At 34.7% G+C, this 18,816-nt stretch overlaps 2 protein-coding genes and 1 long non-coding RNA gene across 4 annotated transcripts; all 3 read left to right on the top strand.

Annotated features, from left to right (window-relative positions):
- Window positions 1–6,849: 6,849 nt before the first annotated feature.
- LOC140833747 (transcription termination factor MTERF8, chloroplastic-like) lies at window positions 6,850–12,172 on the top strand. 2 transcript variants are annotated; one of them, XM_073198110.1, is made up of 5 exons: window positions 6,850–8,341; window positions 8,561–8,707; window positions 8,823–8,983; window positions 10,319–10,463; window positions 11,849–12,172. In XM_073198110.1, exon 1 carries the CDS (start codon window positions 7,073–7,075, stop codon window positions 8,324–8,326), a length of 1,254 nt encoding a protein of 417 aa, XP_073054211.1. In that variant the 5' UTR covers window positions 6,850–7,072; the 3' UTR covers window positions 8,327–8,341; window positions 8,561–8,707; window positions 8,823–8,983; window positions 10,319–10,463; window positions 11,849–12,172. The 2 variants fall into 2 exon arrangements, with proteins under 2 accessions (XP_073054211.1, XP_073054210.1); XM_073198109.1 differs by having other exon boundaries at window positions 8,568–8,983.
- A 920-nt stretch (window positions 12,173–13,092) lies between these two features.
- Window positions 13,093–14,586, top strand: LOC140833689 (uncharacterized). Its single transcript, XR_012118525.1, has 3 exons — window positions 13,093–13,222; window positions 13,700–13,758; window positions 14,465–14,586. It is a non-coding gene; the product is annotated as an uncharacterized lncRNA (long non-coding RNA).
- A 2,610-nt stretch (window positions 14,587–17,196) lies between these two features.
- LOC140833302 (glutaredoxin-C11-like) lies at window positions 17,197–17,795 on the top strand. Its single transcript, XM_073197679.1, has one exon. It carries the CDS (start codon window positions 17,269–17,271, stop codon window positions 17,575–17,577), a length of 309 nt encoding a protein of 102 aa, XP_073053780.1. The 5' UTR covers window positions 17,197–17,268; the 3' UTR covers window positions 17,578–17,795.
- Window positions 17,796–18,816: the final 1,021 nt, after the last annotated feature.

The raw sequence follows: 18,816 nt of genomic DNA, 5'->3' as shown, positions 1-18,816 counted from the left end.
ATAATTAAATTAATTCAAGTGTTGAATTAATTAAATCATATTGGGTCTTGTAGAGCCCAATAGTAAAATAATTATTCAACTAGTGACTTGAGTAAATTCAAGTAATGTTTAATTAGTCTCAAATTTGTTTAAGATAATTAAATTAAATTCATGGATTTTTAATTGTTAAAAATCAAATAACATTGCATGCATGGGAGGTGAAGGGTTGGAGATTACTTTTTCAATCTCCAAGGCTTGGCATGCTAAAAGTGGTTTTAGCGTTTTACACTACCAAGACTAGTCATCCTTCTCCCCTTCACTACTCACTTGGCCGAATTCTTTCATTAATTTTTTCAAAAAATTTCTCTCAATTTCTTCTTAAATTGTTGAGGAAAGAAAGAAAACTTCTCAAAGAAAATGCCGTACATTTTCTAGTGCAAGTGTGAGATGGATCTAGCTTGCAAGTGGTGGGCCTAATTTTGAAGGAAAGAAGAAAGCTTGTAGATCAACTCATCCCTTCAAGAGCTTAGTTGTTTGACAACAAAGTTGGAGCCAAACATCAATATTTGAGATTGATAAGTAAAAACTTCTAAACACCCTATGTATGACCTATTGTGTTTTGTATTTGCTACACACTAGTACATTACGATGCTCGGTTTTCTTTTCAAAAACAAATTTTGAAACTTTCGTTGCGCTTTCGGGTACCTTAATCGATCCCCTTTCAGTAAAGCTCCTCAAATTTATAAGATTCAGGAATAGGGGATTGTGGAGGGAGACTGGGGAGGAAACTGGTCAAGCAGGGAAGAGGAGCCGGGAGGTGAACAAAGAAGAAACACCCTTTCCATCCCTTCTAGGAAGAAGGGATATCATCAAGGAATCGAGATTTTAGCCGAGCAGGTAATGATAAGACATTATCACCTATCCGACAGATGAAAAAAATAATGAAGAATGAGGGGGTTGATGAAAAGATTGTGCATTTTAAAGAGGATATAGGTTGATGCCATAATCTAGAAAGAATTAGGGTGAAATTGATTTACATGTACAAAAAAGAATTTGGCAACCTCGATATAGAAAGAAAGAATGGGGAATCGGAAGTCATTCCTAACCTGATCTCGGAAGAAGATATTGAAACCAGGAAGAGGGTGATCGGCACTATCAGAAGGACCGAGAATCAAAATAGTAAAAGAAGAAAGGATATAACCGAGAACCCTGAGTTCTTCATCCATTCTTGAACGAAAAGTGCTGCTCATTGAAGCGAACCAAGGAGCTCCAGGATTCTCAGAATGAGGAGGATTGGAATCCCGAGCTTTGCCCTTACCCTTGCCCTTTTTCAGAGCTCGGGACGCGCCAGCAGAGGAAGGTTTGGATTTTAGGGTTTTGGTTGTTAAAGAAAGGTGGGTGGAAAAAAATTTGGGGGAGGAGGATGAGGTGAATCGAAGCATATCGCGGTGGACTCGTAACTAGACGAGCCTCACGCATTCGCTCCAGAGGTAGAAGAAATGGAATTTGACATTTTTGAAGAAAAATGGAAGAAGAAAATTAAAAGATTGATCGATTGAAGGACTTGTTGGTTGGAAAGCACCGGAGTGGAGAAGCGCGATACGACAGAGAGAGGAGTAGAAATTCTTGGAGAGAATGATAAATTGTAAAAGTGACAAATGAAGGGGGTTCATCATTTTATATAAACGAAGGGGAATGATCTCAACTGTTGATCTAAAGATAAGTCAAACGATCAGGAGGTCCCTTGGAAATTGTGCGGGTAGAAGAAAGGACAGGCTCGAAAATCGAGTGTATCAGACTGATAGCATTCTCATAATTCGAAGCGTTTTGGGTCGTTCAAATTCTAGGGTACGCGTCATCATGACATCAGCCCTACTATCCGAGAATATGAAACGACAAAAATATTCTAAGTCCAAGAGACATGAGGCCCGACATCTTATTCTAAAACCCGAGAGACATAAAGCCCCGAAATCTAATTCTAAGCTCAGGAGACATGAGGCCCCGACACCTTATTTCATGTCCAAGAGGCATGAACCTTCGATGCTTTTATAAGAATTGATTATTTTTCTATTGATGTCCAAACATGATTGATCGGGACATCGAATAAAAATTTAGCCCGACTATTTAAGGGAGGGTGGTGATACCACCGGAAGAGCCCGGGTCATGGATGACCAGTATGGAGATCCGGATGCTAATTTGTTTCTTAATCATCTTTGGGAATAAATGGATCAATTAAATAAACTGAGTCTAAATTTTTTTCAAAAAATACATAAGTGCGGAATATATGATAATCAATCTTATATATACATAAAGAGTAAAGGTACAAGTCTTGTACAAAATACATTCATATCAAACTAGGTTTCAACAACTACATATTCAGTGCTGAAACCAATTCTACTTCTGGGTTCGGATCTCCACGCTAAACTTGATCTCTCATCCTCTTCTCGACCCTGATCATGTCACACCTGTTGTCATGCACACATACAAACACAACAACAGCCGGATAACTCCGGTGAGAATATAATTCTCAGTATAAACAACGTATACATGCATTTCATATAAACATATACAAAAGCATATAACAGCTATCAATAACATGTATCAAATATGAAAGACATGAATCGATATAAAGCTGCAAATCAAACTCTTAATCTCTGACTCGACTCTTCTCTAGTCTAGGGATCCCGGTTCCCGGGCATTAGCACATTATATCGAATCTCTGCAATATGAGTCGATCTACTCTTAAGAATATCAATAGAAACCAAACATCAAGTGTCTTGGCACCTCTGTCGAAGACTTGGCACCTCTGCCAAAGACTCGTTCTCAATATCTATCTTCTTTTCTCTGTTTTTCTATAAATCAACAGAATAAGCATACACAATCAATGAATTCAAAGGTAGTAAAACAATACAAATAAGTATGTGGTTTTGGGAAACTCAAGTCGAATCTAACTCGAATCGTATCTCCCGGTTTAACATTGATTTATACCTTTATTTTTGTCAATCTGACGAAGTCGAAGTCTTGAATTCGAAGTTGTCAATACTCAATCTGGTAATGACATTCGAAATATATTGTATTACTATTCCATTCAATCAGGACATCTCAATCTTATCAAATTCTGACGGAATAACAGTACAATCTCGAAATACCGGCAATACAGTATCAATAACATCAATCTCAATAACTCATAATCAATCAACAACACAATCTGATACCAAATCTGTATAATCTCAATCAAATCAAATCTGAAAAATCATAACAATTTCATACGGTATCTGTTCTTCAATCCGGTTTCGATTATACATTGACTAATATCTCAAGAACATATCATAGAAATCAAATGATGACTCCTCCAAAATATAAATTTCGAACCATGCTAGAAATTAATAAAACTTACATCCAAATCTTGTCTCGGCGCGGTCCTTCTAATCGCAACAATTCATAAATCAATAATCTCATATTAACATGATATAAATCTCGGGCATTACAACCCGGGACATTAAATGGGTAGCCCAAATCATGGTGAGTTTGCAGCAGGAGCTTATAAGTAGCCGGGCAGGTGAATGCCTGAGACATCTTCACCCCAGGCTACCATAAGCTCGGGCTTTCAGACAAGCTCCGGGTGATTTCTACCCAGGCCATCTTGAAAGTATTACCTCACTCGAGTGCACCAGTATGAGATACCTTATGCTTGACAATCATTACTGTCAGAATCACAGGTGTTTGGAGTGTCAAAAAAATTGTCAGAAGTAGGGTATGAGCAACCATATTGTCCTAATTAGTAAGTGGGCACTGAAAATAAGGTAATCATTGATTTTCTTCCTACAAATAGCAGGTTTGATCTCTATTCAAACATCTTTCGCATAGTCACAAATTCATGTATACTCATACACCAACACGCAGAGTCGTTTTCATCATCTTCACCTGCTGACTTAAGCATCAGAGTAGTCACGCTGGACACTTCTATGACGCTCATTCACGAGTTCATCTTCTTGTTTGCAAGACACGGATGCAGCCATAATATACATATATATCTTCGTCTCAAGATATATTTTCTTGCTCATGTTTCCTTAACAACACTCTTATCTGATTCGGTGGATTGCCCCGACTGAGCTCACTCAATTCACTAGGATCACATTAACCTTGTATATCACAATTATGACATATAGGTAGATTATTAACAGAATGCCAAGGTGTAATACCACCACGATTATTCCGACATCGACCACGGCCACTGAGAGCTGGTCCTTGAGATTGGGACGAATTATACTGCTTGCTATTTTGAGGGAGAGTAGCTGTATTTGCAGTGGGGTGGGACGCTAGATCAATGTTATGGAAAGATTTGATATGCGACTGTCATGAGCCAACAGAAGAGCTCCAACGTCTGAGAGATTAAGAGAGTCAACTTTAGAGGTGACATGAACACCATTGAATCACATTCAAGGCAGATACCAATGCGTACATAGAATATTTGATCTTACTCAGAGATTTCATGCCCACAAACGGTAAGGATATCGACACATGCTTTCATTTTAGAGAGGTATTCCCTCATGCTTAAAATTCATTTCTTCTGGGTTTGAAGTTGCAATAGCTTTAGATCGAGTGACAAACAACCGGGAGACCCTTGTCCAGAGTTGCGCAGAGCTTTCACAACCAATCATCTTAGCTTGAACGCCCTCAGACATTGAAGCAAGCAGAAATGAAAAAAACAACTGGAGTTGCCTACACCAGGCAATAATGATGGGGTTAACCATTTTGGGACCGTCTTTTTCAGAGATAATAGCTGGAGGAACAAGAGGATGATCTAGAATGTATGGATCTTAACTAAGACCATGAATCCCAGCTAAAACCTGGAGATTCCAAAGAAAAAATTATCGTCATTCAGTTTGACAGAGTTGATCTAGTTCGCCGAGTTTATGATGATGATGGGCTCAGAGTTGTCGGCCGTAGGATTGGGGGAAGTCATTGTTGGAAGTGGCGTCGCCCATTGGCTCACTGATACCCAGTGAGAAATCAAGAATGAGACTGAAGAATCATCATCGCTTTTCATAAAATGGTCTTATATACACTTAATAAAATCTGAGAAAATGGAATCAAATCTAACATTGTTAGGATCAAATAACATAAACAAACGAGACAAAATTTAGTTCCAACAAATTCGGGTTTTTATCATTGTAGCTCTGGTGTTGATACACAATATCTATCTATTATAACCCCAAACAAGTTTTGGCCAAATCATATATTAACTGAGTAACGATTTAATTTACCCGAATAATTATGTTCATATCATAATATTATCAGATTATGTAAATGCTTCATGTTTTTTTTTTTTAGGAAATATACATCATATTCACTATACTATTAGGCATAGTTTGGTACACATGATAGGATAAAAATGTGATATATAATATAAAGATAAATTAAGGATAAATAGGATGTAGGATACTATATTTAATGTTTGGTATTATTTTAATAAGAGTGATTAAATTTATATATTAAATTGTAATGACAAATTAACCTTATTATAATAAATTTTATAATTTCAAAGTTGTTGCTTGAGTTCATATTTTTTATCTGTTCATGCGTCGATAGTGGTTGCATGATTTATTTATTTTTACCTAATTTTATATATTATATAATTTGTTAATTTAGCCCTTTATTTTGTGAGTCAAGTCAAATATCAATTTTTAAGGTTAAAAGGATGATACTAATAATTTTATTGAGATTTATATTAATTATTTATATAATTATCTCGAATTCATTTATATAATTATCATATTATATAATGTATAAAAATAAATAAAAATATTTATTTGATTTTAATTTTTACTTACTAGCATAGATTTATAAAAATCATTTATAAATTAAGGGTAATTAAGTCATTTGTAGTGCATTTTATCATTAAATTAAAATTATCACACTTAATAGAATGAATATTTTATCCTTCTAAAAAACTATTTATCAAGAGCTCATGATATTATCATGGGCTTTTTAAAAATGTACCAAACATGAGATAAGGAGGATTATTTATCAATCCATCCCTTATCTCTTGTACCAAATTATGCCATAGTAGATAATCACTCTCGTAGCACAGAAAAATTTGTTAACAAGATCTTTTGTATTTTAATATATAGTATAGTAAAGTATAGTTTGATACACATGATAGGATAAACATGTAATATATAATATAAGGATAAGTCAAGGATAAATAAGATATAGGATATTATATTTAATGTTTGGTATGATTTTAATAAGAGTGATTAAATTTATATATTAGATTGTAATGACAAAATTAACCTTATCATAATAAATTTTATAATTTCAAAGTTGTTGCTTGAGATCATATTTTTTATCTGTTCATGTGTCGATAGTACTTGCATGATTTATTTATTTTTACCTAATTTTATATATTATATAATATGATAATTGAGCCCTTGATTTTTTGAGTCAAGTCAAATATCAATTTTTAAGGTTAATCGAGTGATAATAATAATTTTATTGAGATTTATAAAAATTATTTATATAATTATCTCGAATTCATTTATATAATTATCATATTATATAATATATAAAAATTAATAAAATATTTATTTGATTTTAATTTCTACCTACTAGCATAGATTTATAAAAAAATCATTTATAAATTGAGAGTAATTAAGTAATTTGTAGTGTATTTTATCATTAAATTAAAACTATCACACCTCTTACTAAGGATGTTTTATCATTCTAAAAATGTATTTATCAAGGGCTCGTGATATTATCATGGGCTTTTTAAAAACGTACCAAACGTGAGATAAGGCAGATTATTTATCAATCTCACTCTTATTTCGTGTACCAAACAGTGCCTAAGTATATTATTGAGAGAGGGCGGGGCATATGGCTATGGGTCTTGGAGCCCGTGGCAAATAGCAAGTGAAGAACACTTCTAAAAAAATATGAATAAATCTGTGGAAAACCTCGTACTGTCTACGAAGTAACTTGGTGAAAATGCAGCTGTGGTCATGGATTTGTCACTCAATGATTCATTGCTATTGAGGAAAATACAAGTGAGTTTTTTTCCCTATAAAGTTTTTAAACGTCTAGGTTTTCAGATATGTCTTCTGCTTACCGTAAAATCTTCCCCATCAAGATTACCGCGACGGATTCAATTTCTTTCTCGCTTGCTCACAAAAATCATCTGGGCCATGAACCCACTATATTGAGAAGCTGTGGAGTTCAGTTCTTGGTCAATCTGTGTAGTCTTGTAGAGGCGGACTCAAAGACTGGGCGAAAGAGTTGTGAATCTGAAAACAAATTAGAGAATCAGAAATCTTGCACGGTTTCTTTCTTGATCAATTCATGTGGGTTGTCTCGAGAAATGGCTGTTTCTGCTTCTGAGAAAGTGCGGTTTGAAAATCTGGACAAACCTAAGTTTGTTTTAGAAATGTTCAGAAAATATGGTTTTTGTCAGAAACAGATTGCTAGTATTGTCCGTAGGAGACCCGGGATGCTTTTGTCAAACGAGGAGACCCTTTTGCCCAAGCTCGAATTTTTCGACTCTTTTGGGTCTCCAAGGACTAATCTTGCAGCCTTATCGGCGGACCCTGCTTTGTTGAATAGAAGTTTGGAGCATCGACTAATTCCTATCTATAATTTTCTCAAGAGCGTGCTTTTGACTGATGAAAGGGTAGCTGTTGCCATGAAGCAATCATCGAGGGTTTTTAAGCAGCATCCGAATAAGAATATGGCTCCGAATGTTGCATTTTTAAGGGAACTTGAAGTGCCAGACTCGTGTATCATGTTGTTGTTGACACATTATCCCGAGACCATCGTGGAACAAACTGATGATTTTAAAGAATCTGTGGAAAAAGTATTGGAAATGGGATTTGATCCGTTGAGGTCTATGTTTATGTTAGCTTTACATGTTGTCGCTGAAAAAGGTAATAGAAGGATTTGGGATCGGTGTTACAAGACTTACAGTAGCTGGGGATGGTCAAAAGATGATATCTACTCAGCCTTTAGGAAGCATCCTAATTGCATGATCATGTCTCAAAATAAGATCTCTAGGATTATGGATTTTCTTGTTAACAAGATGGGATGGGAGTCCCGAAAGCTTTCAAGTTTCCCAGAAATTCTGCTTTATAGTTTGGAAAATAGGATAATTCCCAGATGCACTGTCATTAAGGTTTTGTTATCCAGGGGTTTGATTGCCAAAGAAGTTAAACCAAGTTACTTTTTGAAACTTACGGAGACTCATTTCTTGGCGAAATTTGTGACTAAATATGAGAAGGAAGTGCCTGAATTCTATGATGTTTACGAGGGGAAGATCGGCCTTCCGGAAATAACGATCCCTGAGAAATCTAATTAAAGTATCACTTTTTGTGTATGTCATGTCATTGAATTTTGTCTAATAATACTCACTCTTGTGCATGCAATTTTCAGAATAATGGTCTAGTTCTGTTCTTCGCCTTGCCAGTCAGAGGAAGCATATGTTGTTGATTTCACCAGAAAGTTTATTTCTAAATTCTGTCTTCTCTTGATTTTTCTTTCATTTGACTGGATTGTACCATTTATAACATTTCCCTAACCTGAACTTTGATAGTTTTCAGGTGAGGAGCATGTTTCGATGAAGCTTCAATTCTTATATTATCTCAGATGTTCAACTATTAAAATTTTTGTTGTATGAAAGAGGTGTTTCTCAAGACAAAAGATTAGCATTTTTTCGACTATTTTCTTCCCGTTACGAGAGGTGAAACACTCTTGAGCCACCTTTTTGAATCAACTTGATTAAGTTCATTTTGGGTATATTTCCAGGAAGCATGTGAATATACTAGATATTGATCTCATATTTGGATCTGATTAAGGTGGTGTTGCAATTTAATGCGATGCTTGATCAGTGGATGAACTTCCGTCGTCCCGGTCAACTTTGATTTCTTGTCTAGCCGATACAGCTAATCTATTTTACATGTCCTGATGGGCCTCATGTTGGTTTTCAAGAAGTGAAGTGGAAGGAGCAGCTGACAAGGTGTTACAATATTCGATACCAGCTTTAATTCTACTGCTTTCTTGCATGGGTTTGGTTTAACCTATATCGTCCTCGAAGAAGATCTAATGATCGTCATCGATCCAAAAATTGTTTTATGTTGGATCAAGCACTCCACATGTTTGGATCAGTGGTGATCATTGGACGAGCAGCGGTTAATACCCCGACTATGATTATCATCTGTTGCGATGTGTTAAATGAGTTCATTTCAGGAATTCAAAGACCTTTGTTGTAGTGTGTGGGTGTCCTGGTCTGCTACAACTATAGATATAAAAATTTTGGTAGAATAAAGAATATTTTAATTTACTTGAAATGAAATATGAACATGCATTTCAAACTCCATGTTCCAACATCTAATATAAAAGGAAAATACCATTTTGTTTAGCATAACAAAGACTCAAAAGTCTTTGGATACTCCCAGATTACTTAAAAATATTCAATCTTCTGAATTCAATTAATAAAAAAAACCGCACAATGTCGGCTGCCTCGTTCGATTTGTCGAAGAATTAAGGCGAACTCGAATGATGCAATATGATTCAAAATTTGAAGGCGCGAGATTCATATGTTCAAACCACTGTTCTAAAAAAGCGTGCTTAAGTGGAGCTTGAAGCTCGGCAAAAACGTCCCGTTTCGGAGAAAAACAGAAAAAAGCGGTCAAATTACATTTTGTCCAAATTAAGACGTTTAATTAAGCGTGCTTAAGCACAATTAATCATATCTTCTTTTTTTAAATTTTTTTATTTTGAAGGTATTTCGTTTTATTTTAATAATAAATTAGGTTTATAATTTAGATGTTTATTTTTTAATTTTAATTATGATTAAGTGTGTCTGACAATGATTTGACAAATATTTAGCAATTTTTAATGTAGTCTAGTTGCAAAAACAAATAAAGATTGTAATTTTGAGATTTTTATGTTTTATAAATATGAGAATTAATGTATCATACTTAAATTTACCATATTTATGTATTATTTTATTTATTTATTGGTTTGAGATAATTATAATTACACTAAAGATAAAATAAAAAACGTTTTTTTACGCTTAAGCCCGTGCTAATCTCGCTTAAGCTTGAAAACCCTTGGAGTTCGACATCTACACTTCGGGACGCTTCACGCTTTTAAGAACCTTGGTTCAAACCATTGATTGTTGATGTGTGGAGCCAATTTTAAAAACTTTAGGGATTGAATATATTGAATTGACTTAATTCCCACACTACAAACAAGTTAACTCAAGCGGATTACTTAAAAAAAAGAATCAAGGAATCCGATTTAAATCTTTTATTTCGTGAAGGTTTTATTAAAAAAGCGCTTTTCACAGGTAAACGCGTTTTTTAACCTCGAAATGGTTTCGGTCCGCTAGGCCTAGGAACACTGGCAATGTGCCAATTGGGTTGGGACTGTACTGTTATGGCTCCATCTCTACCATGGCTGGGCCGATCTTTACCATTCTCGAGATTCTTCAGGTTCTATAATTTGCATGTGTTAATTTTGTGCAAGTTCCCGGTTCAATTATTGTGGGTTACGTGTTCGAAGGTCAATACTTTTTCTTGTTTATTATCTGACATTATTTTTTCGTTTTACGATCATGGTTGTTGATTGATGGTACTTTTGAGATCTTGTAAACAATTTTATAGTCACTGAAAGAAGGACGATGCTCGCGTAGGTTCGTTAAAAGGGTTGGTAGAAAATCTTGGGATTTTTTTATGGAACTGTAGATGCGTATTCAACTGTTTCATTTGACAAGGGGACAACAGCATCCATCGGGCTGTTTTGGTTTGTAGCTTCGGTCAAATTTTTTTTAAAAAAAATAGTCTCACGTAGTGTATTTGTTCACGGGAAGTCATTTTTTTAATTGACCAGATCTATTTCCCGATTATTCCAGTAGGGTGTCAAATTGCAAAATTTTTGAAATAAATAAGTAATTTTTCTTGAGAGATTGAGGATATTGGTGGAGTAGTTCAATACGAAATGTCCTTGGAGTGTAGATTTGTTGTATAGACATAGAGTAGACAGAAGTTGAATTTGGAAGTTTGTGGGCACAGGTGTTACCGAGTTTTTTAGTAGAAATATTCACTCTGAAGCTGAGGAAAACGTAGTTGTGAGATTGACCAACTAAGTTCTTTGTTTCTAATCATAATCATGGCTGTGAAATGCTGGAAGGGGAAATTTTTCCTGTATTGTCATGTATATATTTCATGTTGCTAGTTTTCTATGTTGAAGAAAGATTGCCATGTATGTAATTCGACTCCATGTGTCCGGAAAGGTGCTACGATTTTCCGATATTAGACTCAACCGAACATTCTTTGGTTAATTGCCATGATGTTGAGATACATGGGGCTTCAGTAGTCAAAAAATTTTGAAACAAAACTTAAATGAGGTGCATTTGTTGTCTTGTTTTTATCCTAATGAAGAACCAACATTACTTTTTCTTCTAACATTATCCCGGTAAATTTCAGTAACAGAAGGAAAAAAACTCCTTAATATTTTATATGTTGCTGCATGGTTTCAAAAAATGGTGTTTGAGTTGCATTACAGGTTAAAAGATTTGAGATACACCCATGACTCTCGGTTATAATATGTTTTAGTATAAGGACAGATGTTATGTTCTATAATTAATATTAAAGCCAAGATTAGATATTTGATTCCTACAAATTGCAAGTTAAAACAATTGTTGGCACATCAGTCGAAGCATGACACTTGAATTGTTGACTGTCATATGATTTGAAATACTTGAATAGTTGAATTATACCATTACCACAAGTTATAAGCTAGGGCCTAAGGTACAACGACAAGCTTTCAGTCCTCATGTTGGGACAAGTAATACATTCTTTGTTTCTTCTTTATGCAGGCAGTTGGAGCAGGATATGGAAACTGTTGTTAAGGTGTTGCAACCTGGGCCTTTGGGAATTATAGAACTCAAGTTTACTGCCGAGGAGATTGACAAAGCTAAGTCAATTGTGAACCGAGCAGTGGAAAACTGTCGAAGAAATGCTTATGTTGAGCGGAACAGCCCTTTCTTTAGAGATTTCATAGCCCATGACAGAACGTAATTTCTCCAGAAAATTGTTAAATCCTCTGTGCATTGGTTTAACTTGTAAGTGCCTCCCAATTTTGTGAGCACGGTTCTGTTTAAGTTGAATGACATCAGATTCTAGCTGCAGATGCCATAGGATTACAGGATAAATGCGTTATAAGTTTTCTTGATTTTGAATGGATGTTAAAGTATGTGATTTATGATATATATTACTATTTTAAAAGAATAGAAGTTCAAATTGAAAATAATAATAATAATAATTTCTCGAAACTCGAGTACTCAACAAGTACTTGAGCTTGAGACATTAGAGCTCAAGTTGAGCTCTGCTCGCAAGCAGCTCAGCTCGATTACCTCCCTTGTTCTAGGACCCTGAGTGTTTGATTATTGAAAGAAACAAGTAATCATGTGAACATAATAAGGATAAGGACCAAAAATGGCAAATTTATGAGACTAGGGTCCTAAAAAGTACCACAAAGGTTGGCATCTGTCTGTCTCATGTTTTTCTGTTTCAGACACGCTTGATTGGCGTGGATGGGCACAGGAATCCTGAGAAGATAACAACCTGAGTTGTGATGCTAGAGATGACATAATATGCTTAAATTTGGAATTTTTGGGGGTGCATTTGATTTTTTTACAAAAATCACATTAATCTACAAGTGTTTTTTAATTGATAAGACAAGCTCTTACACGCCCCATCGAGTCCGCTCCAGCGCCCTCGACACAATAGATATATAGCTGTGTCAATTTCATCTTCTATGACATTGTCATCGCTTGTAAGGCCCGAGATAATAAAGATGATATTATTTTAATCCGAGGGTATGTAATTGGAAACTTTTGGAGTGTTGAATTATATTCCAAGATGTTTGCAATTATTTAGGATTGAAATGGAATTATTTAGGATTGAATTGAATTAAAAAGATTGAGCGGGGGCCAATTTGCAATTAGTGAAAAGTTGAGGGACTAAAGTGCAAATATGAAAATTTGAGTGGGACACTTGTCTTTGTCATAAATTTGGACGTGTATTTCCTCATGCAATTCAGAATTTTGAGCCAAGAAAACCAAAACCCTCCATGGCTATCATCCTCAAGCTTATTTCTTTATTAAAAATTTGGTTGTGCAAGATCCGGCCATCAGAATTTTGATCCGAATGCAGTATCGTGTTCCTCTCGACACGAGCTACATAAGGACGTAAGTTTTGTTACGTTTTGAGATGATTTGGATTTATGATATTGTCAGAATTAAATATGAATCAGATATGATGTTTCTACTACCGTAGACAGTGTAGAATTGAAGTCAGACTGAAGAACAGATTGTTTATGTATTTGTTATGATTTTTGAAAGATATTGACTGAGATTCTATATCAGAATTGTGTTAATATTCAGAGTAGGAATTATGTTGACACAGATTACGAGTTCCAGTATTATATTTGTGATGTTCAGATTGACAGGGTTATTCAGATTGTATTAGTATGCCGTCGAAACATCAGTTGATTTAGATTAATCAAATTCAGATATGATTCAGATTGTATTGTGATATCGATGACATGAATTGAATTGTATCTTGTTCAGATATTGATCAGATTAGGTACTGAGTTGAGTATTGATCAGAACAGATTGTGTATTGAGTTATGTACTGATACGTTGTATTCGATATTGTCATTTCAGATTTGAGATGGACAGAGTTGAATACAGGTCATCGTTTTCGTCAGACAGGGACGACAAAGGTATAATTCATGTGATATCTGGGAAGATATAACTCAAATCAGATCTCATTTGAGTTTCCCAATAAAATTTCATACTTGATTATTGTTTATCTTTTGACATAATTTTGATTTGTTTATAGATTTATATTCAAATCTTTTGAAAAGAACATGCTTTGTTTATAGATTGTATTCATTGCATTTGAGATAGGAAAGTTTGACAGATAGTCAGGCTTCTAGACGTTCGGTGTATCGTTACATAGGAGCAGACACCCTCCTATTGTAGATTATTCGATACAGATATGACCGAAGTCTAGGAATAAGACGTACGTCACCCCGATTGGGAGGGTAGGTGACAGACAGTGACGTCTTATTCACACCGGGATCCCTAGAGTTATAGTTGAGTCGAGTCTAGACATGATTTGACTAGAACTGCATGTGTTTAGAAATGTGGTTTCATAGATTATGAAACTCATGTTTAGTGCTTTCAGACATGATAGCCTATGTTTATATGAGTTGATATAGATAGCATGTTTAGCTGATTTGAGCTGCATGCTTATTTTGATTTAATTTTCATAGACTATGAAATCTATTGCTTTAATTGTTATTCATGATAGAATATTTCATGATATGTTTATGTATATGCATGTTTACCATGTTTTATACTGGGATTTATTCTCACCGGAGTTATCCGGCTGTTGTCTTGTTTTGTATGTGTGCATGACAACAGGTGGGACAAGATCGGGGTCAGAAGATGATGAGAGAAGACGAGTTTAGCGTGGTGATTCCGGACTTATTGTAGAGTTGGTTAATACTTGACATTTAGTATTTAAACCTTAGACTAGTTTGAACTAGAAACATGTTGTACAAGAAATGTATTATTACTATACTGATTTGTATAATAGATTGATTTAATTACCTTCTGCACTTACATTTTAAAAGAAAAAAAAATTTTAGACCCTGTTTTATCTTAATTGATAATTAAATCCCAAAGATGATTAATAAGAAAGATTAGCGTCCGGGTCCCCACATCACTGAAAAAAGCTTGTGGTATAGTTATCATCACTTTATCAGCTATTTTATTTCTGCTTTGCTGCATGACTAATATAATTAAGAAGCATTGACTTGAAAATGTTTTTGTTTTAGCTCAGATTTCTTGTTTCTTTTTTTACCGGGATATGATGCAAAAGGTATGATCCATGAGTCAGATTCTAAAGTTGCAATGAATTGGATAAGTTCTTATCGTGATAGTTTTTACACATCAGCCAAGAATCCATCCAACAGCTCAAACCAGAAGAAGAATAAAGTAGCAAACACTCAAATTGCAGTACCATCTGTGTGTTAAATCCTAATTTATACACTGCTGAATCTTCGATTTTCATTTGCACTTTAAATAAAATTTATTTTTGGGTGAACTTTACTGATTCTGAGGTAACTGGTTGGTGCTACACTAGGTACGTTGGCATGATAACATTGGTTTACAAAAGATAGAATTTCTCCCACAAAACTAAGGAATACCGAATATATATCCCAAACTTTCTGCCCCTTCCACACATTCAAAATTATTATCTTCTTTTTCCATCTAAAATCTAGGTCTGATAATGATTCGAATGTACGGAAACTAGATGTCAACCAGCACAAATCGTCGCTGCATAGGTTATACGAGTGACATGCGTGCGAGCAAGACTTGTTACTTAGGCTGCTGCACAATCAGAAAAGCAAGACATTTTCATTGAAAATCTTGTGGAAACTTTCCCTGAGTTAGCTGTAATCTCAAGTTTCTATCATAAGAAAATATGGATAGGCTAATGTGCTAGGAAGCATGGCGGAGCCAAAAATATGGCTCTGTCCGAGCTAGAACTTTATACTCTAGAATATTTAATATTTTAAATTGATCTACCTGAACTAATATCATATTATTTCAAAATTATACAAAATTTACGTATATTTTTTTTTTAAAAAAAATGGTTTAGCCCGGGTACATAAGCATGTGGCTCCGCCACTGCTAGGAAGGTTATCCACCTACAAGGCTGATGCTTTAGTATTTTGCTTATCTTTGGGGGTTATGGCATAATATTGATGTGACACAATGGAAGAAGCAGCTTTCCTTTGGGAGGATAGATCGTCATGAACATCGCCTTTTCAAAAGGGGTGCAATTTTATGGGAAAGGAGATGCTACACTAGGATATTTTAAGAGAGCTTATAGAAAGCTCAGATTCTAGCTAGGTTTTGAGGTGTTTTTGAATATCACTTATTCTTAAAAAACTGATCATATTCAACAATTATCTTCAATTATTTTTTATTTACTTTTCTCTCGGATTCACACCCGGCCCTTCTAAAAGTATTTTACATCTTTTTATATTTTTTATTTACAGAAATTTTTTGTATTATTCTTATATAAATTTTCAAGATTCATGTTATAAAGATAAATTATTTTTAATATAAAATATTCAAAAAATAATAATAATTATGTTGATGGTGTTAGTACAAAAATTTAGATAATTAAAATAGACAAGTTTTATATAGGTTGAGGATATTGTTGCTATTTAGCTAAAAATTAAACTTGAAAGTAATTTTTCTCCAAACCCTCAAACTTTAACTTGTATTAATTTTGGATTTTTATTTCCAACTGTTGGCACCAATGGAATCCGGATATCTCCACGTTGGTATGATATTGTCTACTTTGGGTTTAACCCTCATGGTTTTGCTTTTGGAACCACCCAAAAGGCCTCATACCAATGGAGATATCATTACATCTTTATTAACCAATGATCTTTCTCTAGATCTTCCAAAGTGGGACTTTGGTTGCATCCCAACACCAACGATCACTAATTTTCCTTCTCACCAACTTCATTATAATATCTAAAAGAATCACTTCAAAATAAATAAAAATAACCTCTTACAAACACTCCTTTACTATTGGTACAATCTCATCTATTAGATTGGAAAAAGATATTACACTATCTACCTCATCCAATGTCTAAATCTCTCGATGTAGCATAGCTAAATACCAATTTTATAATTTATATTGCCCCTTCGAGACATTATAGTGACTAATAAAATTAGTCTTTTACATGTGGGTTTTTATCATAATAATAATAATAATAATATCAATATCATGCTTGCTGCTTTCGAATAATCATGTGAAAGCTGGTTATTGAGATTCTAAGAATATGGGATATGACCCACACCGTAGGCAGTGGCGGAGCCAAGTTTTCATTTTTACTCGGGTTAGAATTTTTTAAATCATGGTTGAGCTAATATTGACAAATGGGGTCCGGGCTAAACCGTGAAAGCTAACAGAAACTTGACAATAATAAATTTCGAGTTGAATGACTTGGGAGTTGATTCTCTTGACGTTATATCTCTTTATTTATCTTTATCTGGAACAAGTATCGTTTTCAATGAAGATGCACAAACATGATCCAAAACTGTCAACTGCCCTCTATAAATAAGGACAGACACACAAACAACACACCCTCAAAATTCAAACCAACTCTAGCTTAATTGTTTGACAGAAGTCTTGGAAACTTATGGACAGAATAAGGGATTTAGCTTCCCAGAAAGCTGCAGTCATCTTCACGAAGAGCTCTTGTTGCATGTGTCACAGTATCAAAGCTTTGTTCTATGATCTAGGCGCGAGCCCAGCAATACACGAGGTCGATCAAGATGAAAACGGGAGGGAGATGGAGTTGGCCTTGAGAGTATTAGGCTGCAACCCAATTGTCCCTTCTGTATTTATTGGCGGACAATTGGTCGGTTCGACCAAAGATGTCATCTCCCTCCATGTTGATGGATCTCTAAAGAAAATGTTGATTAATGCTAAGGCCATCTGGTTTTAGACTTGGGAGGGGAGCTGATTGTTGGAATGTTTTCTTGGCTCGAGTCTATTTTTAGAGACTTTTGCTAAAGACTATGACTTGGTGAAAATGATTGTGCCCCATGCATGTTTTACATTTGATTTTTGTTTGAAACTTATTAGAATTATCTAAAATGACAATATCCAACTTTTTTTGGTGAACTTCTTCAACTTTGTTTGGGTTTTTAGATTCAATATTGCAACTATTTAATTTGTTGATGATAATTGTCGCAAATTAGCGACAGGTTTCGACAGTTCCCATGCAATATTGCTAATGAGCGACGGTTTATCATAAATTAGCGCTAATTAGCGACGTTTTTTTATATAATGTCGCTAATATTTGCGACGGTTTTGTATTAACCGTCGCAAATATTTTATTTAAGACGATTTTTGTATAAACCGTCGCAAATTTCAAAACCGTCGCTAAAAAATGATTTTTTTTGCAGTGTCTAGTCTACATGCATTTTAGATTAATTTAGTTTTTTTTTGTGGCTCCCTCCAATAAATAATTGTAGAGAAATGTTATACGTATAATGGAGGTTATACACGTTTATTTTTGAAATTACAAAACTACCTCAAATGTGTTTTGATTAAAAAAAAAAAAAAACTCTTTCAAAAGTGCCATCTGATTTACTTTTGGTGGTTTATAATTTTATAGGCTAATTACACGTATTTAACAACAATGAAATCGGTATGTATATCTGTTTGTCACGAAAATTGCGGGCGTGCCAGGCACGTGTTCGTGCCAAATTTGTGAAAATAATTTGACTTCTTTTACCAAACGTTGTGTTTCTCGATTCGATCGTTCGTTCTAATTCCCTCGAAATGTCTCCAAAAATAAGAACATAAAATGAAGAATATACTGAAATTAAAGGTGGAATTCATAAACAACATCAATATTCATTATGCTGCCATGAATTTGATCGACATTTTTACAAGAAAGTCGGAGGAATATGCGAAATATGAAGAAACTAAAATACTGGAAAATGAAAAATGAGCGTGCAATTGATGATAGAATTCTGCAGAGCTTTTACTGTAGATTTTTTGTGTGTAGTTGTTGAGTCCTTTTCTGATCGTCTTCCTCCACTTTTGTTCCACTCTGCACGACAATTTTCCCTTCTCCCGTCACTCCACGTTCTTCCACTTCCTTCCACGTCGGGCCGTGGCAGCGAACTGCTATCACGTTTCTTCATTGGGCCATTGGGCTTTTTCTCTGTTTGGG

This window comes from Primulina eburnea, chromosome 6, assembly GCF_022965805.1.
Source record: "Primulina eburnea isolate SZY01 chromosome 6, ASM2296580v1, whole genome shotgun sequence".
NCBI lineage: Eukaryota > Viridiplantae > Streptophyta > Magnoliopsida > Lamiales > Gesneriaceae > Primulina > Primulina eburnea.
The sequence above is the reverse complement of the archived record's forward strand: the minus strand, read 5'-3'. Positions and strand labels throughout refer to the sequence as shown.